Source organism: Lonchura striata, chromosome 4 (assembly GCF_050655825.1).
Source record: "Lonchura striata isolate lonStrDom1 chromosome 4, ASM5065582v1, whole genome shotgun sequence".
NCBI classification, from domain to species: domain Eukaryota; kingdom Metazoa; phylum Chordata; class Aves; order Passeriformes; family Estrildidae; genus Lonchura; species Lonchura striata.
In genome coordinates, this window is record NC_140706.1 from 62,910,231 (window position 1) to 62,928,527 (window position 18,297).

Consider the following 18,297-nt stretch of genomic DNA (forward strand, 5'->3'; position numbering starts at 1 on the left):
CCTCCTCTGACATCACAATGACATCTCTATGATGTCACACTGACACCTTTGTGACGTTGCACAGCTCTCTGTGGTAACACATGGGCATCTGTGGTGTCACACAGCTCTCTGTGATGTCACAATGCCATCTGTGATGTCACACAAGCTCCTGTGATGTTACACAGACCTCTCTGTGATGTCACGCTGACATCTCTCTGATGTCACACAAGTGTAACAAGAAAAGAAATAGCTGAAGGAAAATTAGCAGTATTTTATTTGTCCTGAATCTAAGAATTTAGAACCTTCAATTTTTACAAACATGATTTGATACTAACTATAGGCAATGAAGTTTTCCATCCCCAGTAAAGAAAAGGATTTGGCCTGAACCACGGCTGCAGCACCCCCAAGGATGTAACTGCTCTGCCAGGGGTTCTTCCATGGTCATGGCTCTCAGGTGCTCCAGCACGACCCCAGGCACAGGCACTGATGTTTCGAGGGCTACCTGCTGAGCATGGCCTAATCCACAGCCACAGAGGCTTCAGGTTTATCCCTGGGCCACAATCCCTTCTTGGCCATGGAAACAACCATGGCCACAGGTACTCTGAGAGATTCCTGCTCTGCCATGGGCTTATTCCCAGCCGCGGATGCCTGCGGGTGTCCTGCTCCTTTCTGGGCTCGTCCACAGGTTACAGATCCCTCAACTGGAGCTCACACCACTGGAGTTCCAGCAGCATAGAAACAGCAGCGATGTCCTGGCCTGGTCTCATGGATGATGGGAAGGCAAAGCAGGTTCTATTTCAGGGTTTTAAGTACAGTTTTGATCCTGTTCCTCGCAGAATACATCTGGAGCAGGTGTCCAGCTGTGAGACAAACAGAGACAGGGTGTGCTGGGTGAAGAATGGTGATGTACTGGTTTTCAAGGGGATAGGATCCATTTTCTTCCCAGGCAGCGGCAAAGAGCTGGGTTTGGATTCAGCACGGGAATGTGGTGGATAGCACACGGATGGCTTGGATGTTGCTGAGCGGGGCTTGCCCTCCTCAAGGACTTTGCAGTGGCACATTGGACAATCCATGTCCCGTGCTCTGCCAGCAAGGAGGTGAGACCATCAACATTCCCCTCCTCATCCCTGTGTCCTACGTAAAGAAGAATCTTCCACCCGCTCTGCTCCAGAGAGCTGGCAAGTGCCCCTAGGGAGCCCCCTCATCCCTCCTGGGGCACTGCGGAGGGCGGGGCCGAGGCAGGGCTGTGACTGCACAAAGGGGCAGAGCGCTGGCGTGAGGCAGGGCTGTGATGTCCCAGGGCTGTGCTGGCCGCAGCACTGTGACATCGCTGTGACATCACCGCGCTGTGGCTGTGTGAGACGGGCCAGCGCCCGCAGCTGCCAGTGCAGTCGCGACGGGACGTGCCGGAGCCATGGGTGACGGTGACGTCCTGCTGACCGTGCTTCTCTTGCTGCTGGCCGCCGTGGCTGTCTGGTGGGCCTTTGGCCACCGGCAACCGCGGGGCCGGCGGACACGGAGAGGGAAGTGGAGGAAGCGCCCCAGGGTCCAGCCCAGAGGCTCACGGAGGAAGCGAGGAGCCCCTGCGGCTCCCAGGTTCCCCAGGCCTCGGGCGACTCCTGGCAAGCGGCCACGTGCTCCCGCCAGCCCCCTGGGCAGCCCCTGCAGCTGCGGCCCCTGCCTGGCAGAGGCCCGGGAGCTGCAGGAACTGATGCTGCACCTCGGGGATGGCAACAGGACACGTGAGCCGCTCTATTCTGGGATGTGGCAGGCATTGTGGAAAGAACTGGAGGAGCTGCAGAACCAAGGCCACCTGCCCTGCTGTGGCTTAGCCAGCTCCTCCAGAAGCCTCCATCCCGTCCAGAGGCTGCTCCCAGCAAGTTTCTCCATCCCTGGGAGAGCCTCACGGCCTGCAAGGATGGCACAGCAGGGGAGAGACATCACCATCCATGCAGGAAGCTCAGGCTGTCAGAGACCCTGCATCCTGCCAGGAGCCTCTGCTATCTCTGACAGCCTCCATCCCTTGCAGAGGCTCAGTGAGACCTGTCAGCCTGCAGAAGGAGCAGAGCCCGTGGACAGGTCTCCCAGCTCCCTTGGACTGACGGACTACAACAACACGGGCGAAATCCTGAACCTTGGCATGGCAAGGGAAAGCCCAGAAGTCCAACTGGGAGCCCAGCCCGATGCAGGGGAGCCTGCTCAGGAGCAGCTGGCGGGGCAGCAAGCGTCCTGCAGCCAGCAGTGGGCATCCCACAGCAGCCAGGACAGCCAGGACGCTCTTCTGGTTCTGCCCGCCAGCAACAGCCCCAGCCTGGTGGTGGAGACGGGCCTCCAGACAGCACGGAGGTTCCTCCATCTGCAGGAAGCTGCCCCAAGACAGCCCTCGAGTGCTGCCAAGGCCTTTCTAGTAGCAGGTGAGATCTCCCGAGGAGCTGCCTGCGGCTCCCCCGGGGCTCTGGAGGGGCGCGGCCAGGCCAGGCCAGGGCCCCTGCGAGCAGCCTAGTCGCCGGCTGTTTCCAGTGCCTCCGACGGCACGGCTTGAAAAAGCCCTGTCTGCCTTGCAGCCGCTCCTGGCATCCCCCTGTGCCAAGGCTCGGGCTGCAGCCCCGGCCGTCGTCAGGAGCAGAGCCCAGCCCACGCCGCCGGGGACAGCGACGGTGCCGCCCTGCCCCGCTGCCCCGGGGCTGCCGCAGCCGCCTGTGCGCGCTGCCCCGGCCCGGCTCTGCCGCTCGCCAGCCCGGCGGCTGCAGGGCGGTGGCCGCTGCCCGGCGCGCAGCAGGAAGCAGGTGAGAGCGCGGCGGCCGCGGGGGCCCGGCCCGCTTCACTCGCGGGCACTTGCGGGGGGTTCTGGGCGCAAGGCTGATGGCTTCTCTCGGCCGCAGGGCAACAGAGGCAGCGGCAGGAGCTGTACCTGTGGGGCCCGCAGCTGGGCAGCGGCGGCTTCAGCACCGTCTACTCGGGCATCCGCCTCTCGGACGGGAGCCCGGTGAGTGGCCGCCACGGCCGGGCGGGGCAGGAGGGGCAGCGGCGGGGAGCGGCAGGGCTGGAGCTCAGCCCTCCTCTCTCCGTGGCTCGCAGGTGGCCATCAAACGCGTGGCCCGGGAGAGCGTCCTGCAGTGGGACGAGCTGGTGAGTGAACGGGGCCAGCGGGACAGAGCGGGGCGTGGCGGGCAGGGAGAATCCCGGGGCGGGCTCAGCGTGCGGAGCCGCAGCCCCGCGGGCCTGGGCACACCGGAGAGCGGAGCTGGGGCCGGGCAGCGGCAGCCCCGAGCATCCCCCGGGCGGGAGGAAGCGCAAGCGCCTGGGAGGCTGCGCCAGGGGGCACTGGGGCATCCCGGGCAGGGCGCAGCGCAGCCCCAGGGCTGCTGCAGCAGCAGCAGCAGCAGCAGCAGGCTGCTGCAGGCACTGACTTTCTCCTGCTCACAGCCCGACGGCACCCGCGTGCCCTTGGAGGTGGTGCTCATGGAGAAGGTGGGCTCTGGCTGCCAGAATATCATCCAGCTCCTCGATTGGTTTGAGCTGCCGGACAGCTTTGTGCTAGTGCTGGAGCGTCCGGAGGCATCGCAGGATCTCCTGCAGTTCCTGCAGGAGCAGGGCTGCCTGTGCGAGGAGCAGGCGCGCTGGCTTTTCTGCCAGGTGCTGGAGGCCGTGCGGCACTGCACCGCCTGCGGCGTCCTGCACCGGGACATCAAGCCAGAGAACCTCCTGGTGAACCCGGAGAGCGGCCACCTGAAGCTCATTGACTTCGGCTGCGGCACCTTCCTCCAGGAGCGGGCCTTCACGGGCTTTGCCGGTGAGCCCATGGCCTGAGCCCTGCTCCCGGTGCCAGGCACCGCACGGCCCCGTTCCCTCCTGGGCTGCGGGCTGCGTCCTTCAGCCAGCCGCCTTTAGGCACGGGGCGGATGCCGAGCCCCAGGAGCCGGCTGCCGGCCCTGCCGACAGAGGGGGGACAAAAGCGGCTCCCGGCCCCTGGGCTCAGCGGGCCCACGAGGGCCTGGGCTGCTCCGCTGGCCTTCTTGGCCTTGCGGAATGGTTTCGTGCCTTTGGCCAGCTGGCTGGGGGATGCGGGGTGGCCTCGGGGGGAAGCTGTGGCCACGGCTGCAGCCCCTGCCTCGGGCCGGAGGCCGCCGCCAGGCTCTGGAAGGCAGCAGCCTGCGCCCGGCCAGCGCCGCCTGTCTCCCCTAGGAACGCGCGTGTACAGCCCGCCCGAGTGGATCTGGCTCGGCTGCTACCACGGCCACGCGGCCACCATCTGGTCCCTGGGCGTGCTGCTGTACGTCATGGTCTGCGGGAGCCTCCCCTTCCAGGATGAGCCTGACATCGTGCTGGGCAAGCTCGTCTTCCGGCAGCAGCTCTCTCCAGGTGGGTGTCCGGCCTCAAGCCGGCGGGCTTTGGCAGCTGGTGGCGCGCAGCTCGGCGCGGCCCTCACCAGCTCCGCGGGACGTGGATCTGCCCTCCAGGGCCGGCCGCAGGAGGGGCCCGTGCCGACGGGGTCAGCGCGGCACGGGCGGCCGGAGGAGGCGGCCGTGTCCCGCCGTGCCGCTCTCCCGCGTGGGGCAGAGCCGGTCGGGAGCCCGGCACGGCCCAGAGCCCGGCACAACATGGCCCGGGCCCCACGGGCGACGGGGGCAGCTGGGCAGGAGACTCTGCCAGTGACCGGCGCTTTCTGCCTTCTCTCCCCAGAGCTCCAGCACCTGATCCGATGGTGTTTGGCCAAGCACCCTGCGGACAGGCCGGAGCTGGAGGAGATCTCATGCCACCCTTGGGTGCGGGGCCGGCGCTTTTCATGCCTTGCCGGAGCCTCTGCAGCACCAATTTAGCGAGTCCCGCGCAGGACTGAGAAGCCGAAAAATAAAACAGCAAACCCATTGCGGTGTGTCAAGGGGCTGGTTCTTTTCAGCAACTTCAGCTAAAGAAACGTCTTGGGCAAGGGGGGAATCAGAGTGCTGCCTTCAGCCTTTGTCAAGCTTTCCATGCCTGCCCTCCCGGCTGGTTCTTTATATCTTCCAGCTCAGGCCGTAGTGCGGGTAGGAGGGGCTTTGCCTAGCCAAGAAATGCGGCAGTGGAACAACAGCTGCTCTTGCAAAGTGGCAGGGCTTCTTGGTGTCTCTTGAAGTGACACACAGGTCCATGTGTGCATTCCAGGGGTTATTTGGTTTCAGGGACAGAGACGTTCCTCTCTTAGCAGAACTCTGAGGAGAGCCAGAAGCTACAAAATATCATTTCAGGTTGAGCCCTGCTGAACTCTTTTTCTTTCTTCCTATGAAATGGGAGGCAGGGCTAGGCAGTTCTCTGGGACTCTCGCTGAAGGAGCTGCTTCTCTCGGAATCCCGCAAAGAGAGAGCTGCTCTGTCTCCCAAAAAGGTACCACTTTATACCATAAAAGAGTGCTTGGCTTCCCCCTCTGGGTGGAGCATCTCAAATTGGGATGGTGTTACGTTACCGGGCCTGCAGTGAGCCAGTCAATGGCCCATTAACAAACGATTACCTCTTCGGAGCAAACCATCGTTCTTGCAAGAGATAATAAACCTGCCCAACCTCCAACAGATGGCAAATAGAATACAAGCTTATCTTACAAACCAGGACAACTACTTTATAGAGAGGTAGCGGTTGTAACCAATACTTATTAGATTTTTTTTGTTGTTTCGATTTATACTATGGCAAGATGATAAAATATGTATTTGACATTACCTTGGAATGCAAAGTTTTTAAAAATAATTTTAAGGGAAAATATATTGAAACTGGTTTGGATAGCATAATTTTAAAAAGCCAGTTTCAATACCTGTGCAGTAGCCACAAAGAAGATCTGCATCACTCATCTAAAAAGAAAGCAAGCTTTAGATTTGACATGCACATTTAGATTTTTTTTGTCATGTATAAAAGAAAGGAGAAAAAATACACTATGACAGTTTATCGTCAACTGCACATCACTTGAACCTTGAGTGAAGACTCTGCATTATTGAAGAGAACCAGCTGAGGCAGTGCAGCTCCAGGTTCACACATTATCAGAACCTTCGACTGCTCATTAAAAGCAGAAAATAGTGTGGCTGCCTCTGCGAGGCAACAGCGCATTCTCCTGCTGTCATTGCCACTGTCAGAGCAAAACTGGAACCAAGCCATCCCATTCCATCACAAGCACCCTTACGCTGCAAAGGTGGAGCCCTGATCTCAGGAATGCCATTTGTGGCAGAGGTTTTCCATGGGTGATGTCACACAGCTCTCTGTGATGCCACACTGACACCTCTGTGATGTCACAAATCTTTCTGTGATGTCACATGGACATCCTTGTGATGTTACACTAATATCTGTGATGCCACACAGCTCTCTGTGATGTCACACAACCTCCTCTGACATCACAATGACATCTCTATGATGTCACACTGACACCTTTGTGACGTTGCACAGCTCTCTGTGGTAACACATGGGCATCTGTGGTGTCACACAGCTCTCTGTGATGTCACAATGCCATCTGTGATGTCACACAAGCTCCTGTGATGTTACACAGACCTCTCTGTGATGTCACGCTGACATCTCTCTGATGTCACACAAGTGTAACAAGAAAAGAAATAGCTGAAGGAAAATTAGCAGTATTTTATTTGTCCTGAATCTAAGAATTTAGAACCTTCAATTTTTACAAACATGATTTGATACTAACTATAGGCAATGAAGTTTTCCATCCCCACTAAAGAAATGGATTTGGCCTGAACCACGGCTGCAGCACCCCCAAGGCTGTAACTGCTCTGCCAGGGGTTCTTCCATGGTCATGGCTCTCAGGTGCTCCAGCACGACCCCAGGCACAGGCACTGATGTTTCGAGGGCTACCTGCTGAGCATGGCCTAATCCACAGCCACAGAGGCTTCAGGTTTATCCCTGGGCCACAATCCCTTCTTGGCCATGGAAACAACCATGGCCACAGGTACTCTGAGAGATTCCTGCTCTGCCATGGGCTTATTCCCAGCCGCGGATGCCTGCGGGTGTCCTGCTCCTTTCTGGGCTCGTCCACAGGTTACAGATCCCTCAACTGGAGCTCACACCACTGGAGTTCCAGCAGCATAGAAACAGCAGCGATGTCCTGGCCTGGTCTCATGGATGATGGGAAGGCAAAGCAGGTTCTATTTCAGGGTTTTAAGTACAGTTTTGATCCTGTTCCTCGCAGAATACATCTGGAGCAGGTGTCCAGCTGTGAGACAAACAGAGACAGGGTGTGCTGGGTGAAGAATGGTGATGTACTGGTTTTCAAGGGGATAGGATCCATTTTCTTCCCAGGCAGCGGCAAAGAGCTGGGTTTGGATTCAGCACGGGAATGTGGTGGATAGCACACGGATGGCTTGGATGTTGCTGAGCGGGGCTTGCCCTCCTCAAGGACTTTGCAGTGGCACATTGGACAATCCATGTCCCGTGCTCTGCCAGCAAGGAGGTGAGACCATCAACATTCCCCTCCTCATCCCTGTGTCCTACGTAAAGAAGAATCTTCCACCCGCTCTGCTCCAGAGAGCTGGCAAGTGCCCCTAGGGAGCCCCCTCATCCCTCCTGGGGCACTGCGGAGGGCGGGGCCGAGGCAGGGCTGTGACTGCACAAAGGGGCAGAGCGCTGGCGTGAGGCAGGGCTGTGATGTCCCAGGGCTGTGCTGGCCGCAGCACTGTGACATCGCTGTGACATCACCGCGCTGTCGCTGTGTGAGACGGGCCAGCGCCCGCAGCTGCCAGTGCAGTCGCGACGGGACGTGCCGGAGCCATGGGTGACGGTGACGTCCTGCTGACCGTGCTTCTCTTGCTGCTGGCCGCCGTGGCTGTCTGGTGGGCCTTTGGCCACCGGCAACCGCGGGGCCGGCGGACACGGAGAGGGAAGTGGAGGAAGCGCCCCAGGGTCCAGCCCAGAGGCTCACGGAGGAAGCGAGGAGCCCCTGCGGCTCCCAGGTTCCCCAGGCCTCGGGCGACTCCTGGCAAGCGGCCACGTGCTCCCGCCAGCCCCCTGGGCAGCCCCTGCAGCTGCGGCCCCTGCCTGGCAGAGGCCCGGGAGCTGCAGGAACTGATGCTGCACCTCGGGGATGGCAACAGGACACGTGAGCCGCTCTATTCTGGGATGTGGCAGGCATTGTGGAAAGAACTGGAGGAGCTGCAGAACCAAGGCCACCTGCCCTGCTGTGGCTTAGCCAGCTCCTCCAGAAGCCTCCATCCCGTCCAGAGGCTGCTCCCAGCAAGTTTCTCCATCCCTGGGAGAGCCTCACGGCCTGCAAGGATGGCACAGCAGGGGAGAGACATCACCATCCATGCAGGAAGCTCAGGCTGTCAGAGACCCTGCATCCTGCCAGGAGCCTCTGCTATCTCTGACAGCCTCCATCCCTTGCAGAGGCTCAGTGAGACCTGTCAGCCTGCAGAAGGAGCAGAGCCCGTGGACAGGTCTCCCAGCTCCCTTGGACTGACGGACTACAACAACACGGGCGAAATCCTGAACCTTGGCATGGCAAGGGAAAGCCCAGAAGTCCAACTGGGAGCCCAGCCCGATGCAGGGGAGCCTGCTCAGGAGCAGCTGGCGGGGCAGCAAGCGTCCTGCAGCCAGCAGTGGGCATCCCACAGCAGCCAGGACAGCCAGGACGCTCTTCTGGTTCTGCCCGCCAGCAACAGCCCCAGCCTGGTGGTGGAGACGGGCCTCCAGACAGCACGGAGGTTCCTCCATCTGCAGGAAGCTGCCCCAAGACAGCCCTCGAGTGCTGCCAAGGCCTTTCTAGTAGCAGGTGAGATCTCCCGAGGAGCTGCCTGCGGCTCCCCCGGGGCTCTGGAGGGGCGCGGCCAGGCCAGGCCAGGGCCCCTGCGAGCAGCCTAGTCGCCGGCTGTTTCCAGTGCCTCCGACGGCACGGCTTGAAAAAGCCCTGTCTGCCTTGCAGCCGCTCCTGGCATCCCCCTGTGCCAAGGCTCGGGCTGCAGCCCCGGCCGTCGTCAGGAGCAGAGCCCAGCCCACGCCGCCGGGGACAGCGACGGTGCCGCCCTGCCCCGCTGCCCCGGGGCTGCCGCAGCCGCCTGTGCGCGCTGCCCCGGCCCGGCTCTGCCGCTCGCCAGCCCGGCGGCTGCAGGGCGGTGGCCGCTGCCCGGCGCGCAGCAGGAAGCAGGTGAGAGCGCGGCGGCCGCGGGGGCCCGGCCCGCTTCACTCGCGGGCACTTGCGGGGGGTTCTGGGCGCAAGGCTGATGGCTTCTCTCGGCCGCAGGGCAACAGAGGCAGCGGCAGGAGCTGTACCTGTGGGGCCCGCAGCTGGGCAGCGGCGGCTTCAGCACCGTCTACTCGGGCATCCGCCTCTCGGACGGGAGCCCGGTGAGTGGCCGCCACGGCCGGGCGGGGCAGGAGGGGCAGCGGCGGGGAGCGGCAGGGCTGGAGCTCAGCCCTCCTCTCTCCGTGGCTCGCAGGTGGCCATCAAACGCGTGGCCCGGGAGAGCGTCCTGCAGTGGGACGAGCTGGTGAGTGAACGGGGCCAGCGGGACAGAGCGGGGCGTGGCGGGCAGGGAGAATCCCGGGGCGGGCTCAGCGTGCGGAGCCGCAGCCCCGCGGGCCTGGGCACACCGGAGAGCGGAGCTGGGGCCGGGCAGCGGCAGCCCCGAGCATCCCCCGGGCGGGAGGAAGCGCAAGCGCCTGGGAGGCTGCGCCAGGGGGCACTGGGGCATCCCGGGCAGGGCGCAGCGCAGCCCCAGGGCTGCAGCAGCAGCAGCAGCAGCAGCAGCAGCAGGCTGCTGCAGGCACTGACTTTCTCCTGCTCACAGCCCGACGGCACCCGCGTGCCCTTGGAGGTGGTGCTCATGGAGAAGGTGGGCTCTGGCTGCCAGAATATCATCCAGCTCCTCGATTGGTTTGAGCTGCCGGACAGCTTTGTGCTAGTGCTGGAGCGTCCGGAGGCATCGCAGGATCTCCTGCAGTTCCTGCAGGAGCAGGGCTGCCTGTGCGAGGAGCAGGCGCGCTGGCTTTTCTGCCAGGTGCTGGAGGCCGTGCGGCACTGCACCGCCTGCGGCGTCCTGCACCGGGACATCAAGCCAGAGAACCTCCTGGTGAACCCGGAGAGCGGCCACCTGAAGCTCATTGACTTCGGCTGCGGCACCTTCCTCCAGGAGCGGGCCTTCACGGGCTTTGCCGGTGAGCCCATGGCCTGAGCCCTGCTCCCGGTGCCAGGCACCGCACGGCCCCGTTCCCTCCTGGGCTGCGGGCTGCGTCCTTCAGCCAGCCGCCTTTAGGCACGGGGCGGATGCCGAGCCCCAGGAGCCGGCTGCCGGCCCTGCCGACAGAGGGGGGACAAAAGCGGCTCCCGGCCCCTGGGCTCAGCGGGCCCACGAGGGCCTGGGCTGCTCCGCTGGCCTTCTTGGCCTTGCGGAATGGTTTCGTGCCTTTGGCCAGCTGGCTGGGGGATGCGGGGTGGCCTCGGGGGGAAGCTGTGGCCACGGCTGCAGCCCCTGCCTCGGGCCGAAGGCCGCCGCCAGGCTCTGGAAGGCAGCAGCCTGCGCCCGGCCAGCGCCGCCTGTCTCCCCTAGGAACGCGCGTGTACAGCCCGCCCGAGTGGATCTGGCTCGGCTGCTACCACGGCCACGCGGCCACCATCTGGTCCCTGGGCGTGCTGCTGTACGTCATGGTCTGCGGGAGCCTCCCCTTCCAGGATGAGCCTGACATCGTGCTGGGCAAGCTCGTCTTCCGGCAGCAGCTCTCTCCAGGTGGGTGTCCGGCCTCAAGCCGGCGGGCTTTGGCAGCTGGTGGCGCGCAGCTCGGCGCGGCCCTCACCAGCTCCGCGGGACGTGGATCTGCCCTCCAGGGCCGGCCGCAGGAGGGGCCCGTGCCGACGGGGTCAGCGCGGCACGGGCGGCCGGAGGAGGCGGCCGTGTCCCGCCGTGCCGCTCTCCCGCGTGGGGCAGAGCCGGTCGGGAGCCCGGCACGGCCCAGAGCCCGGCACAACATGGCCCGGGCCCCACAGGCGACGGGGGCAGCTGGGCAGGAGACTCTGCCAGTGACCGGCGCTTTCTGCCTTCTCTCCCCAGAGCTCCAGCACCTGATCCGATGGTGTTTGGCCAAGCACCCTGCGGACAGGCCGGAGCTGGAGGAGATCTCATGCCACCCTTGGGTGCGGGGCCGGCGCTTTTCATGCCTTGCCGGAGCCTCTGCAGCACCAATTTAGCGAGTCCCACGCAGGACTGAGAAGCCGAAAAATAAAACAGCAAACCCATTGCGGTGTGTCAAGGGGCTGGTTCTTTTCAGCAACTTCAGCTAAAGAAACGTCTTGGGCAAGGGGGGAATCAGAGTGCTGCCTTCAGCCTTTGTCAAGCTTTCCATGCCTGCCCTCCCGGCTGGTTCTTTATATCTTCCAGCTCAGGCCGTAGTGCGGGTAGGAGGGGCTTTGCCTAGCCAAGAAATGCGGCAGTGGAACAACAGCTGCTCTTGCAAAGTGGCAGGGCTTCTTGGTGTCTCTTGAAGTGACACACAGGTCCATGTGTGCATTCCAGGGGTTATTTGGTTTCAGGGACAGAGACGTTCCTCTCTTAGCAGAACTCTGAGGAGAGCCAGAAGCTACAAAATATCATTTCAGGTTGAGCCCTGCTGAACCCTTTTTCTTTCTTCCTATGAAATGGGAGGCAGGGCTAGGCAGTTCTCTGGGACTCTCGCTGAAGGAGCTGCTTCTCTCGGAATCCCGCAAAGAGAGAGCTGCTCTGTCTCCCAAAAAGGTACCACTTTATACCATAAAAGAGTGCTTGGCTTCCCCCTCTGGGTGGAGCATCTCAAATTGGGATGGTGTTACGTTACCGGGCCTGCAGTGAGCCAGTCAATGGCCCATTAACAAACGATTACCTCTTCGGAGCAAACCATCGTTCTTGCAAGAGATAATAAACCTGCCCAACCTCCAACAGATGGCAAATAGAATACAAGCTTATCTTACAAACCAGGACAACTACTTTATAGAGAGGTAGCGGTTGTAACCAATACTTATTAGATTTTTTTTGTTGTTTCGATTTATACTATGGCAAGATGATAAAATATGTATTTGACATTACCTTGGAATGCAAAGTTTTTAAAAATAATTTTAAGGGAAAATATATTGAAACTGGTTTGGATAGCATAATTTTAAAAAGCCAGTTTCAATACCTGTGCAGTAGCCACAAAGAAGATCTGCATCACTCATCTAAAAAGAAAGCAAGCTTTAGATTTGACATGCACATTTAGATTTTTTTTGTCATGTATAAAAGAAAGGAGAAAAAATACACTATGACAGTTTATCTTCAACTGCACATCACTTGAACCTTGAGTGAAGACTCTGCATTATTGAAGAGAACCAGCTGAGGCAGTGCAGCTCCAGGTTCACACATTATCAGAACCTTCGACTGCTCATTAAAAGCAGAAAATAGTGTGGCTGCCTCTGCGAGGCAACAGCGCATTCTCCTGCTGTCATTGCCACTGTCAGAGCAAAACTGGAACCAAGCCATCCCATTCCATCACAAGCACCCTTACGCTGCAAAGGTGGAGCCCTGATCTCAGGAATGCCATTTGTGGCAGAGGTTTTCCATGGGTGATGTCACACAGCTCTCTGTCATGCCACACTGACACCTCTGTGATGTCACAAATCTTTCTGTGATGTCACATGGACATCCTTGTGATGTTACACTAATATCTGTGATGCCACACAGCTCTCTGTGATGTCACACAACCTCCTCTGACATCACAATGACATCTCTATGATGTCACACTGACACCTTTGTGACGTTGCACAGCTCTCTGTGGTAACACATGGGCATCTGTGGTGTCACACAGCTCTCTGTGATGTCACAATGCCATCTGTGATGTCACACAACCTCCTGTGATGTTACACAGACCTCTCTGTGATGTCACGCTGACATCTCTCTGATGTCACACAAGTGTAACAAGAAAAGAAATAGCTGAAGGAAAATTAGCAGTATTTTATTTGTCCTGAATCTAAGAATTTAGAACCTTCAATTTTTACAAACATGATTTGATACTAACTATAGGCAATGAAGTTTTCCATCCCCACTAAAGAAATGGATTTGGCCTGAACCACGGCTGCAGCACCCCCAAGGCTGTAACTGCTCTGCCAGGGGTTCTTCCATGGTCATGGCTCTCAGGTGCTCCAGCACGACCCCAGGCACAGGCACTGATGTTTCGAGGGCTACCTGCTGAGCATGGCCTAATCCACAGCCACAGAGGCTTCAGGTTTATCCCTGGGCCACAATCCCTTCTTGGCCATGGAAACAACCATGGCCACAGGTACTCTGAGAGATTCCTGCTCTGCCATGGGCTTATTCCCAGCCGCGGATGCCTGCGGGTGTCCTGCTCCTTTCTGGGCTCGTCCACAGGTTACAGATCCCTCAACTGGAGCTCACACCACTGGAGTTCCAGCAGCACGGAAACAGCAGCGATGTCCTGGCCTGGTCTCATGGATGATGGGAAGGCAAAGCAGGTTCTATTTCAGGGTTTTAAGTACAGTTTTGATCCTGTTCCTCGCAGAATACATCTGGAGCAGGTGTCCAGCTGTGAGACAAACAGAGACAGGGTGTGCTGGGTGAAGAATGGTGATGTACTGGTTTTCAAGGGGATAGGATCCATTTTCTTCCCAGGCAGCGGCAAAGAGCTGGGTTTGGATTCAGCACGGGAATGTGGTGGATAGCACACGGATGGCTTGGATGTTGCTGAGCGGGGCTTGCCCTCCTCAAGGACTTTGCAGTGGCACATTGGACAATCCATGTCCCGTGCTCTGCCAGCAAGGAGGTGAGACCATCAACATTCCCCTCCTCATCCCTGTGTCCTACGTAAAGAAGAATCTTCCACCCGCTCTGCTCCAGAGAGCTGGCAAGTGCCCCTAGGGAGCCCCCTCATCCCTCCTGGGGCACTGCGGAGGGCGGGGCCGAGGCAGGGCTGTGACTGCACAAAGGGGCAGAGCGCTGGCGTGAGGCAGGGCTGTGATGTCCCAGGGCTGTGCTGGCCGCAGCACTGTGACATCGCTGTGACATCACCGCGCTGTCGCAGTGTGAGACGGGCCAGCGCCCGCAGCTGCCAGTGCAGTCGCGACGGGACGTGCCGGAGCCATGGGTGACGGTGACGTCCTGCTGACCGTGCTTCTCCTGCTGCTGGCCGCCGTGGCTGTCTGGTGGGCCTTTGGCCACCGGCAACCGCGGGGCCGGCGGACACGGAGAGGGAAGTGGAGGAAGCGCCCCAGGGTCCAGCCCAGAGGCTCACGGAGGAAGCGAGGAGCCCCTGCGGCTCCCAGGTTCCCCAGGCCTCGGGCGACTCCTGGCAAGCGGCCACGTGCTCCCGCCAGCCCCCTGGGCAGCCCCTGCAGCTGCGGCCCCTGCCTGGCAGAGGCCCGGGAGCTGCAGGAACTGATGCTGCACCTCGGGCATGGCAACGGGACACGTGAGCCGCTCTATTCTGGGATGTGGCAGGCATTGTGGAAAGAACTGGAGGAGCTGCAGAACCAAGGCCACCTGCCCTGCTGTGGCTTAGCCAGCTCCTCCAGAAGCCTCCATCCCATCCAGAGGCTGCTCCCAGCAAGATTCTCCATCCCTGGGAGAGCCTCAAGGCCTGCAAGGATGGCACAGCAGGGGAGAGACATCACCATCCATGCAGGAAGCTCAGGCTGTCAGAGACCCTGCATCCTGCCAGGAGCCTCTGCTATCTCTGACAGCCTCCATCCCTTGCAGAGGCTCAGTGAGACCTGTCAGCCTGCAGAAGGAGCAGAGCCCGTGGACAGGTCTCCCAGCTCCCTTGGACTGACGGACTACAACAACACGGGCGAAATCCTGAACCTTGGCATGGCAAGGGAAAGCCCAGAAGTCCAACTGGGAGCCCAGCCCGATGCAGGGGAGCCTGCTCAGGAGCAGCTGGCGGGGCAGCAAGCGTCCTGCAGCCAGCAGTGGGCATCCCACAGCAGCCAGGACAGCCAGGACGCTCTTCTGGTTCTGCCCGCCAGCAACAGCCCCAGCCTGGTGGTGGAGACGGGCCTCCAGACAGCACGGAGGTTCCTCCATCTGCAGGAAGCTGCCCCAAGACAGCCCTCGAGTGCTGCCAAGGCCTTTCTAGTAGCAGGTGAGATCTCCCGAGGAGCTGCCTGCGGCTCCCCCGGGGCTCTGGAGGGGCGCGGCCAGGCCAGGCCAGGGCCCCTGCGAGCAGCCTAGTCGCCGGCTGTTTCCAGTGCCTCCGACGGCACGGCTTGAAAAAGCCCTGTCTGCCTTGCAGCCGCTCCTGGCATCCCCCTGTGCCAAGGCTCGGGCTGCAGCCCCGGCCGTCGTCAGGAGCAGAGCCCAGCCCACGCCGCCGGGGACAGCGACGGTGCCGCCCTGCCCCGCTGCCCCGGGGCTGCCGCAGCCGCCTGTGCGCGCTGCCCCGGCCCGGCTCTGCCGCTCGCCAGCCCGGCGGCTGCAGGGCGGTGGCCGCTGCCCGGCGCGCAGCAGGAAGCAGGTGAGAGCGCGGCGGCCGCGGGGGCCCGGCCCGCTTCACTCGCGGGCACTTGCGGGGGGTTCTGGGCGCAAGGCTGATGGCTTCTCTCGGCCGCAGGGCAACAGAGGCAGCGGCAGGAGCTGTACCTGTGGGGCCCGCAGCTGGGCAGCGGCGGCTTCAGCACCGTCTACTCGGGCATCCGCCTCTCGGACGGGAGCCCGGTGAGTGGCCGCCACGGCCGGGCGGGGCAGGAGGGGCAGCGGCGGGGAGCGGCAGGGCTGGAGCTCAGCCCTCCTCTCTCCGTGGCTCGCAGGTGGCCATCAAACGCGTGGCCCGGGAGAGCGTCCTGCAGTGGGACGAGCTGGTGAGTGAACGGGGCCAGCGGGACAGAGCGGGGCGTGGCGGGCAGGGAGAATCCCGGGGCGGGCTCAGCGTGCGGAGCCGCAGCCCCGCGGGCCTGGGCACACCGGAGAGCGGAGCTGGGGCCGGGCAGCGGCACCCCCGAGCATCCCCCGGGCGGGAGGAAGCGCAAGCGCCTGGGAGGCTGCGCCAGGGGGCACTGGGGCATCCCGGGCAGGGCGCAGCGCAGCCCCAGGGCTGCTGCAGCAGCAGCAGCAGCAGCAGCAGCAGGCTGCTGCAGGCACTGACTTTCTCCTGCTCACAGCCCGACGGCACCCGCGTGCCCTTGGAGGTGGTGCTCATGGAGAAGTTGGGCTCTGGCTGCCAGAATATCATCCAGCTCCTCGATTGGTTTGAGCTGCCGGACAGCTTTGTGCTAGTGCTGGAGCGTCCGGAGGCATCGTAGGATCTCCTGCAGCTCCTGCAGGAGCAGGGCTGCCTGTGCGAGGAGCAGGCGCGCTGGCTTTTCTGCCAGGTGCTGGAGGCCGTGCGGCACTGCACCGCCTGCGGCGTCCTGCACCGGGACATCAAGCCAGAGAACCTCCTGGTGAACCCGGAGAGCGGCCACCTGAAGCTCATTGACTTCGGCTGCGGCACCTTCCTCCAGGAGCGGGCCTTCACGGGCTTTGCCGGTGAGCCCATGGCCTGGGCCCTGCTCCCGGTGCCAGGCACCGCACGGCCCCGTTCCCTCCTGGGCTGCGGGCTGCGTCCTTCAGCCGGCCGCCTTTAGGCACGGGGCGGATGCCGAGCCCCAGGAGCCGGCTGCCGGCCCGGCCGACAGAGGGGGGGCAAAAGCGGCTCCCGGCCCCTGGGCTCAGCAGGCCCATGAGGGCCAGGGCTGCTCCGCTGGCCTTCTTGGCCTTGCGGAATGGTTTCGTGCCTTTGGCCAGCTGGCTGGGGGACGCGGGGTGGCCTCGGGGGGAAGCTGTGGCCACGGCTGCAGCCCCTGCCTCGGCCAGGAGGCCGGCGCCAGGCTCTGGAAGGCAGCAGCCTGCGCCCGGCCAGCGCCGCCTGTCTCCCCTAGGAACGCGCGTGTACAGCCCGCCCGAGTGGATCTGGCTCGGCTGCTACCACGGCCACGCGGCCACCATCTGGTCCCTGGGCGTGCTGCTGTACGTCATGGTCTGCGGGAGCCTCCCCTTCCAGGATGAGCCTGACATCGTGCTGGGCAAGCTCGTCTTCCGGCAGCAGCTCTCTCCAGGTGGGTGTCCGGCCTCAAGCCGGCGGGCTTTGGCAGCTGGCGGCGCGCAGCTCGGCGCGGCCCTCACCAGCTCCGCGGGACGTGGATCTGCCCTCCAGGGCCGGCCGCAGGAGGGGCCCGTGCCGACGGGGTCAGCGCGGCACGGGCGGCCGGAGGAGGCGGCCGTGTCCCGCCGTGCCGCTCTCCTGCATGGGGCAGAGCCGGTCGGGAGCCCGGCACGGCCCAGAGCCCGGCACAACATGGCCCGGGCCCCGCGGGCGACGGGGGCAGCTGGGCAGGAGACTCTGCCGGTGACTGGCGCTTTCTGCCTTCTCTCCCCAGAGCTCCAGCACCTGATCCGATGGTGTTTGGCCAAGCACCCTGCGGACAGGCCGGAGCTGGAGGAGATCTCATGCCACCCTTGGGTGCGGGGCCGGCGCTTTTCATGCCTTGCCGGAGCCTCTGCAGCACCAACTTAGCGAGTCCCACGCAGGACTGAGAAGCCGAAAAATAAAACAGCAAACCCATTGCGGTGTGTCAAGGGGCTGGTTCTTTTCAGCAACTTCAGCTAAAGAAACGTCTTGGGAAAAGGGGGGAATCAGAGTGCTGCCTTCAGCCTTTGTCAAGCTCTCCATGCCTGCCCTCCCGGCTGGTTCTTTATATCTTCCAGCTCAGGCCGTAGTGGGGGTAGGAGGGGCTTTGCCCAGCCAAGAAATGCAGCAGTGGAACAACAGCTGCTCTTGCAAAGTGGCAGGGCTTCTTGGTGTCTCTTGAAGTGACACACAGGTCCATGTGTGCATTCCAGGGGTTATTTGGTTTCAGGGACAGAGACGTTCCTCTCTTAGCAGAACTCTGAGGAGAGCCAGAAGCTACAAAATATCATTTCAGGTTGAGCCCTGCTGAACTCTTTTTCTTTCTTCCTATGAAATGGGAGGCAGGGCTAGGCACTTCTCTGGGAATCTTGCCGAAGGAGCTGCTTCTCTCGGAATCCCGCAAAGAGAGAGCTGCTCTGTCTCCCAAAAAGGTACCACTTTATACCATAAAAGAGTGCTTGGCTTCCCCCTCTGGGTGGAGCACCTCAAATTGGGATGGTGTTACGTTACCGGGCCTGCAGTGAGCCAGTCAATGGCCCATTAACAAACGATTACCTCTTCGGAGCAAACCATCGTTCTTGCAAGAGATAATAAACCTGCCCAACCTCCAACAGATGGCAAATAGAATACAAGCTTATCTTACAAACCAGGACAACTACTTTATAGAGAGGTAGCGGTTGTAACCAATACTTAGTAGATTTTTTTTGTTGTTTCGATTTATACTATGGCAAGATGATA

General features: G+C 61.4%; 2 protein-coding genes across 2 annotated transcripts; both read left to right on the forward strand.

Moving 5' to 3' along the window:
• The first annotated feature begins 1,393 nt into the window (after positions 1 to 1,393).
• Positions 1,394 to 6,008, forward strand: LOC144246168 (serine/threonine-protein kinase pim-1-like). Its single transcript, XM_085579536.1, has 8 exons — positions 1,394 to 1,455; positions 2,278 to 2,393; positions 2,862 to 2,965; positions 3,058 to 3,108; positions 3,406 to 3,772; positions 4,165 to 4,341; positions 4,663 to 4,767; positions 5,953 to 6,008. The coding sequence occupies exons 1-8, from the start codon at positions 1,394 to 1,396 to the stop codon at positions 6,006 to 6,008; spliced, it is 1,038 nt and encodes a 345-aa protein (XP_085435662.1).
• A 1,705-nt stretch (positions 6,009 to 7,713) lies between these two features.
• On the forward strand, positions 7,714 to 12,331 carry LOC144246169 (serine/threonine-protein kinase pim-1-like). Its single transcript, XM_085579537.1, has 8 exons — positions 7,714 to 7,775; positions 8,598 to 8,713; positions 9,182 to 9,285; positions 9,378 to 9,428; positions 9,729 to 10,095; positions 10,488 to 10,664; positions 10,986 to 11,090; positions 12,276 to 12,331. The coding sequence occupies exons 1-8, from the start codon at positions 7,714 to 7,716 to the stop codon at positions 12,329 to 12,331; spliced, it is 1,038 nt and encodes a 345-aa protein (XP_085435663.1).
• The last annotated feature ends 5,966 nt before the right edge of the window (positions 12,332 to 18,297 follow it).

Excerpts from the sequence above, each read along its gene's own strand:
- LOC144246168 (XM_085579536.1), top strand. The coding sequence starts at position 1,394 with ATGGGTGACGGTGACGTCCTGCTGACCGTGCTTCTCTTGCTGCTGGCC. Across the intron at positions 1,456-2,277 it reads CTGGCCGCCGTGGCTGTCTG|CAACAGCCCCAGCCTGGTGG; the intron begins GTGGGCCTTTGG and ends TCTGCCCGCCAG. Across the intron at positions 4,342-4,662 it reads CCGGCAGCAGCTCTCTCCAG|AGCTCCAGCACCTGATCCGA; the intron begins GTGGGTGTCCGG and ends TTCTCTCCCCAG.
- LOC144246169 (XM_085579537.1), top strand. The coding sequence starts at position 7,714 with ATGGGTGACGGTGACGTCCTGCTGACCGTGCTTCTCTTGCTGCTGGCC. Across the intron at positions 8,714-9,181 it reads CAAGGCCTTTCTAGTAGCAG|GGCAACAGAGGCAGCGGCAG; the intron begins GTGAGATCTCCC and ends TCTCGGCCGCAG. Across the intron at positions 9,286-9,377 it reads GCCTCTCGGACGGGAGCCCG|GTGGCCATCAAACGCGTGGC; the intron begins GTGAGTGGCCGC and ends CGTGGCTCGCAG.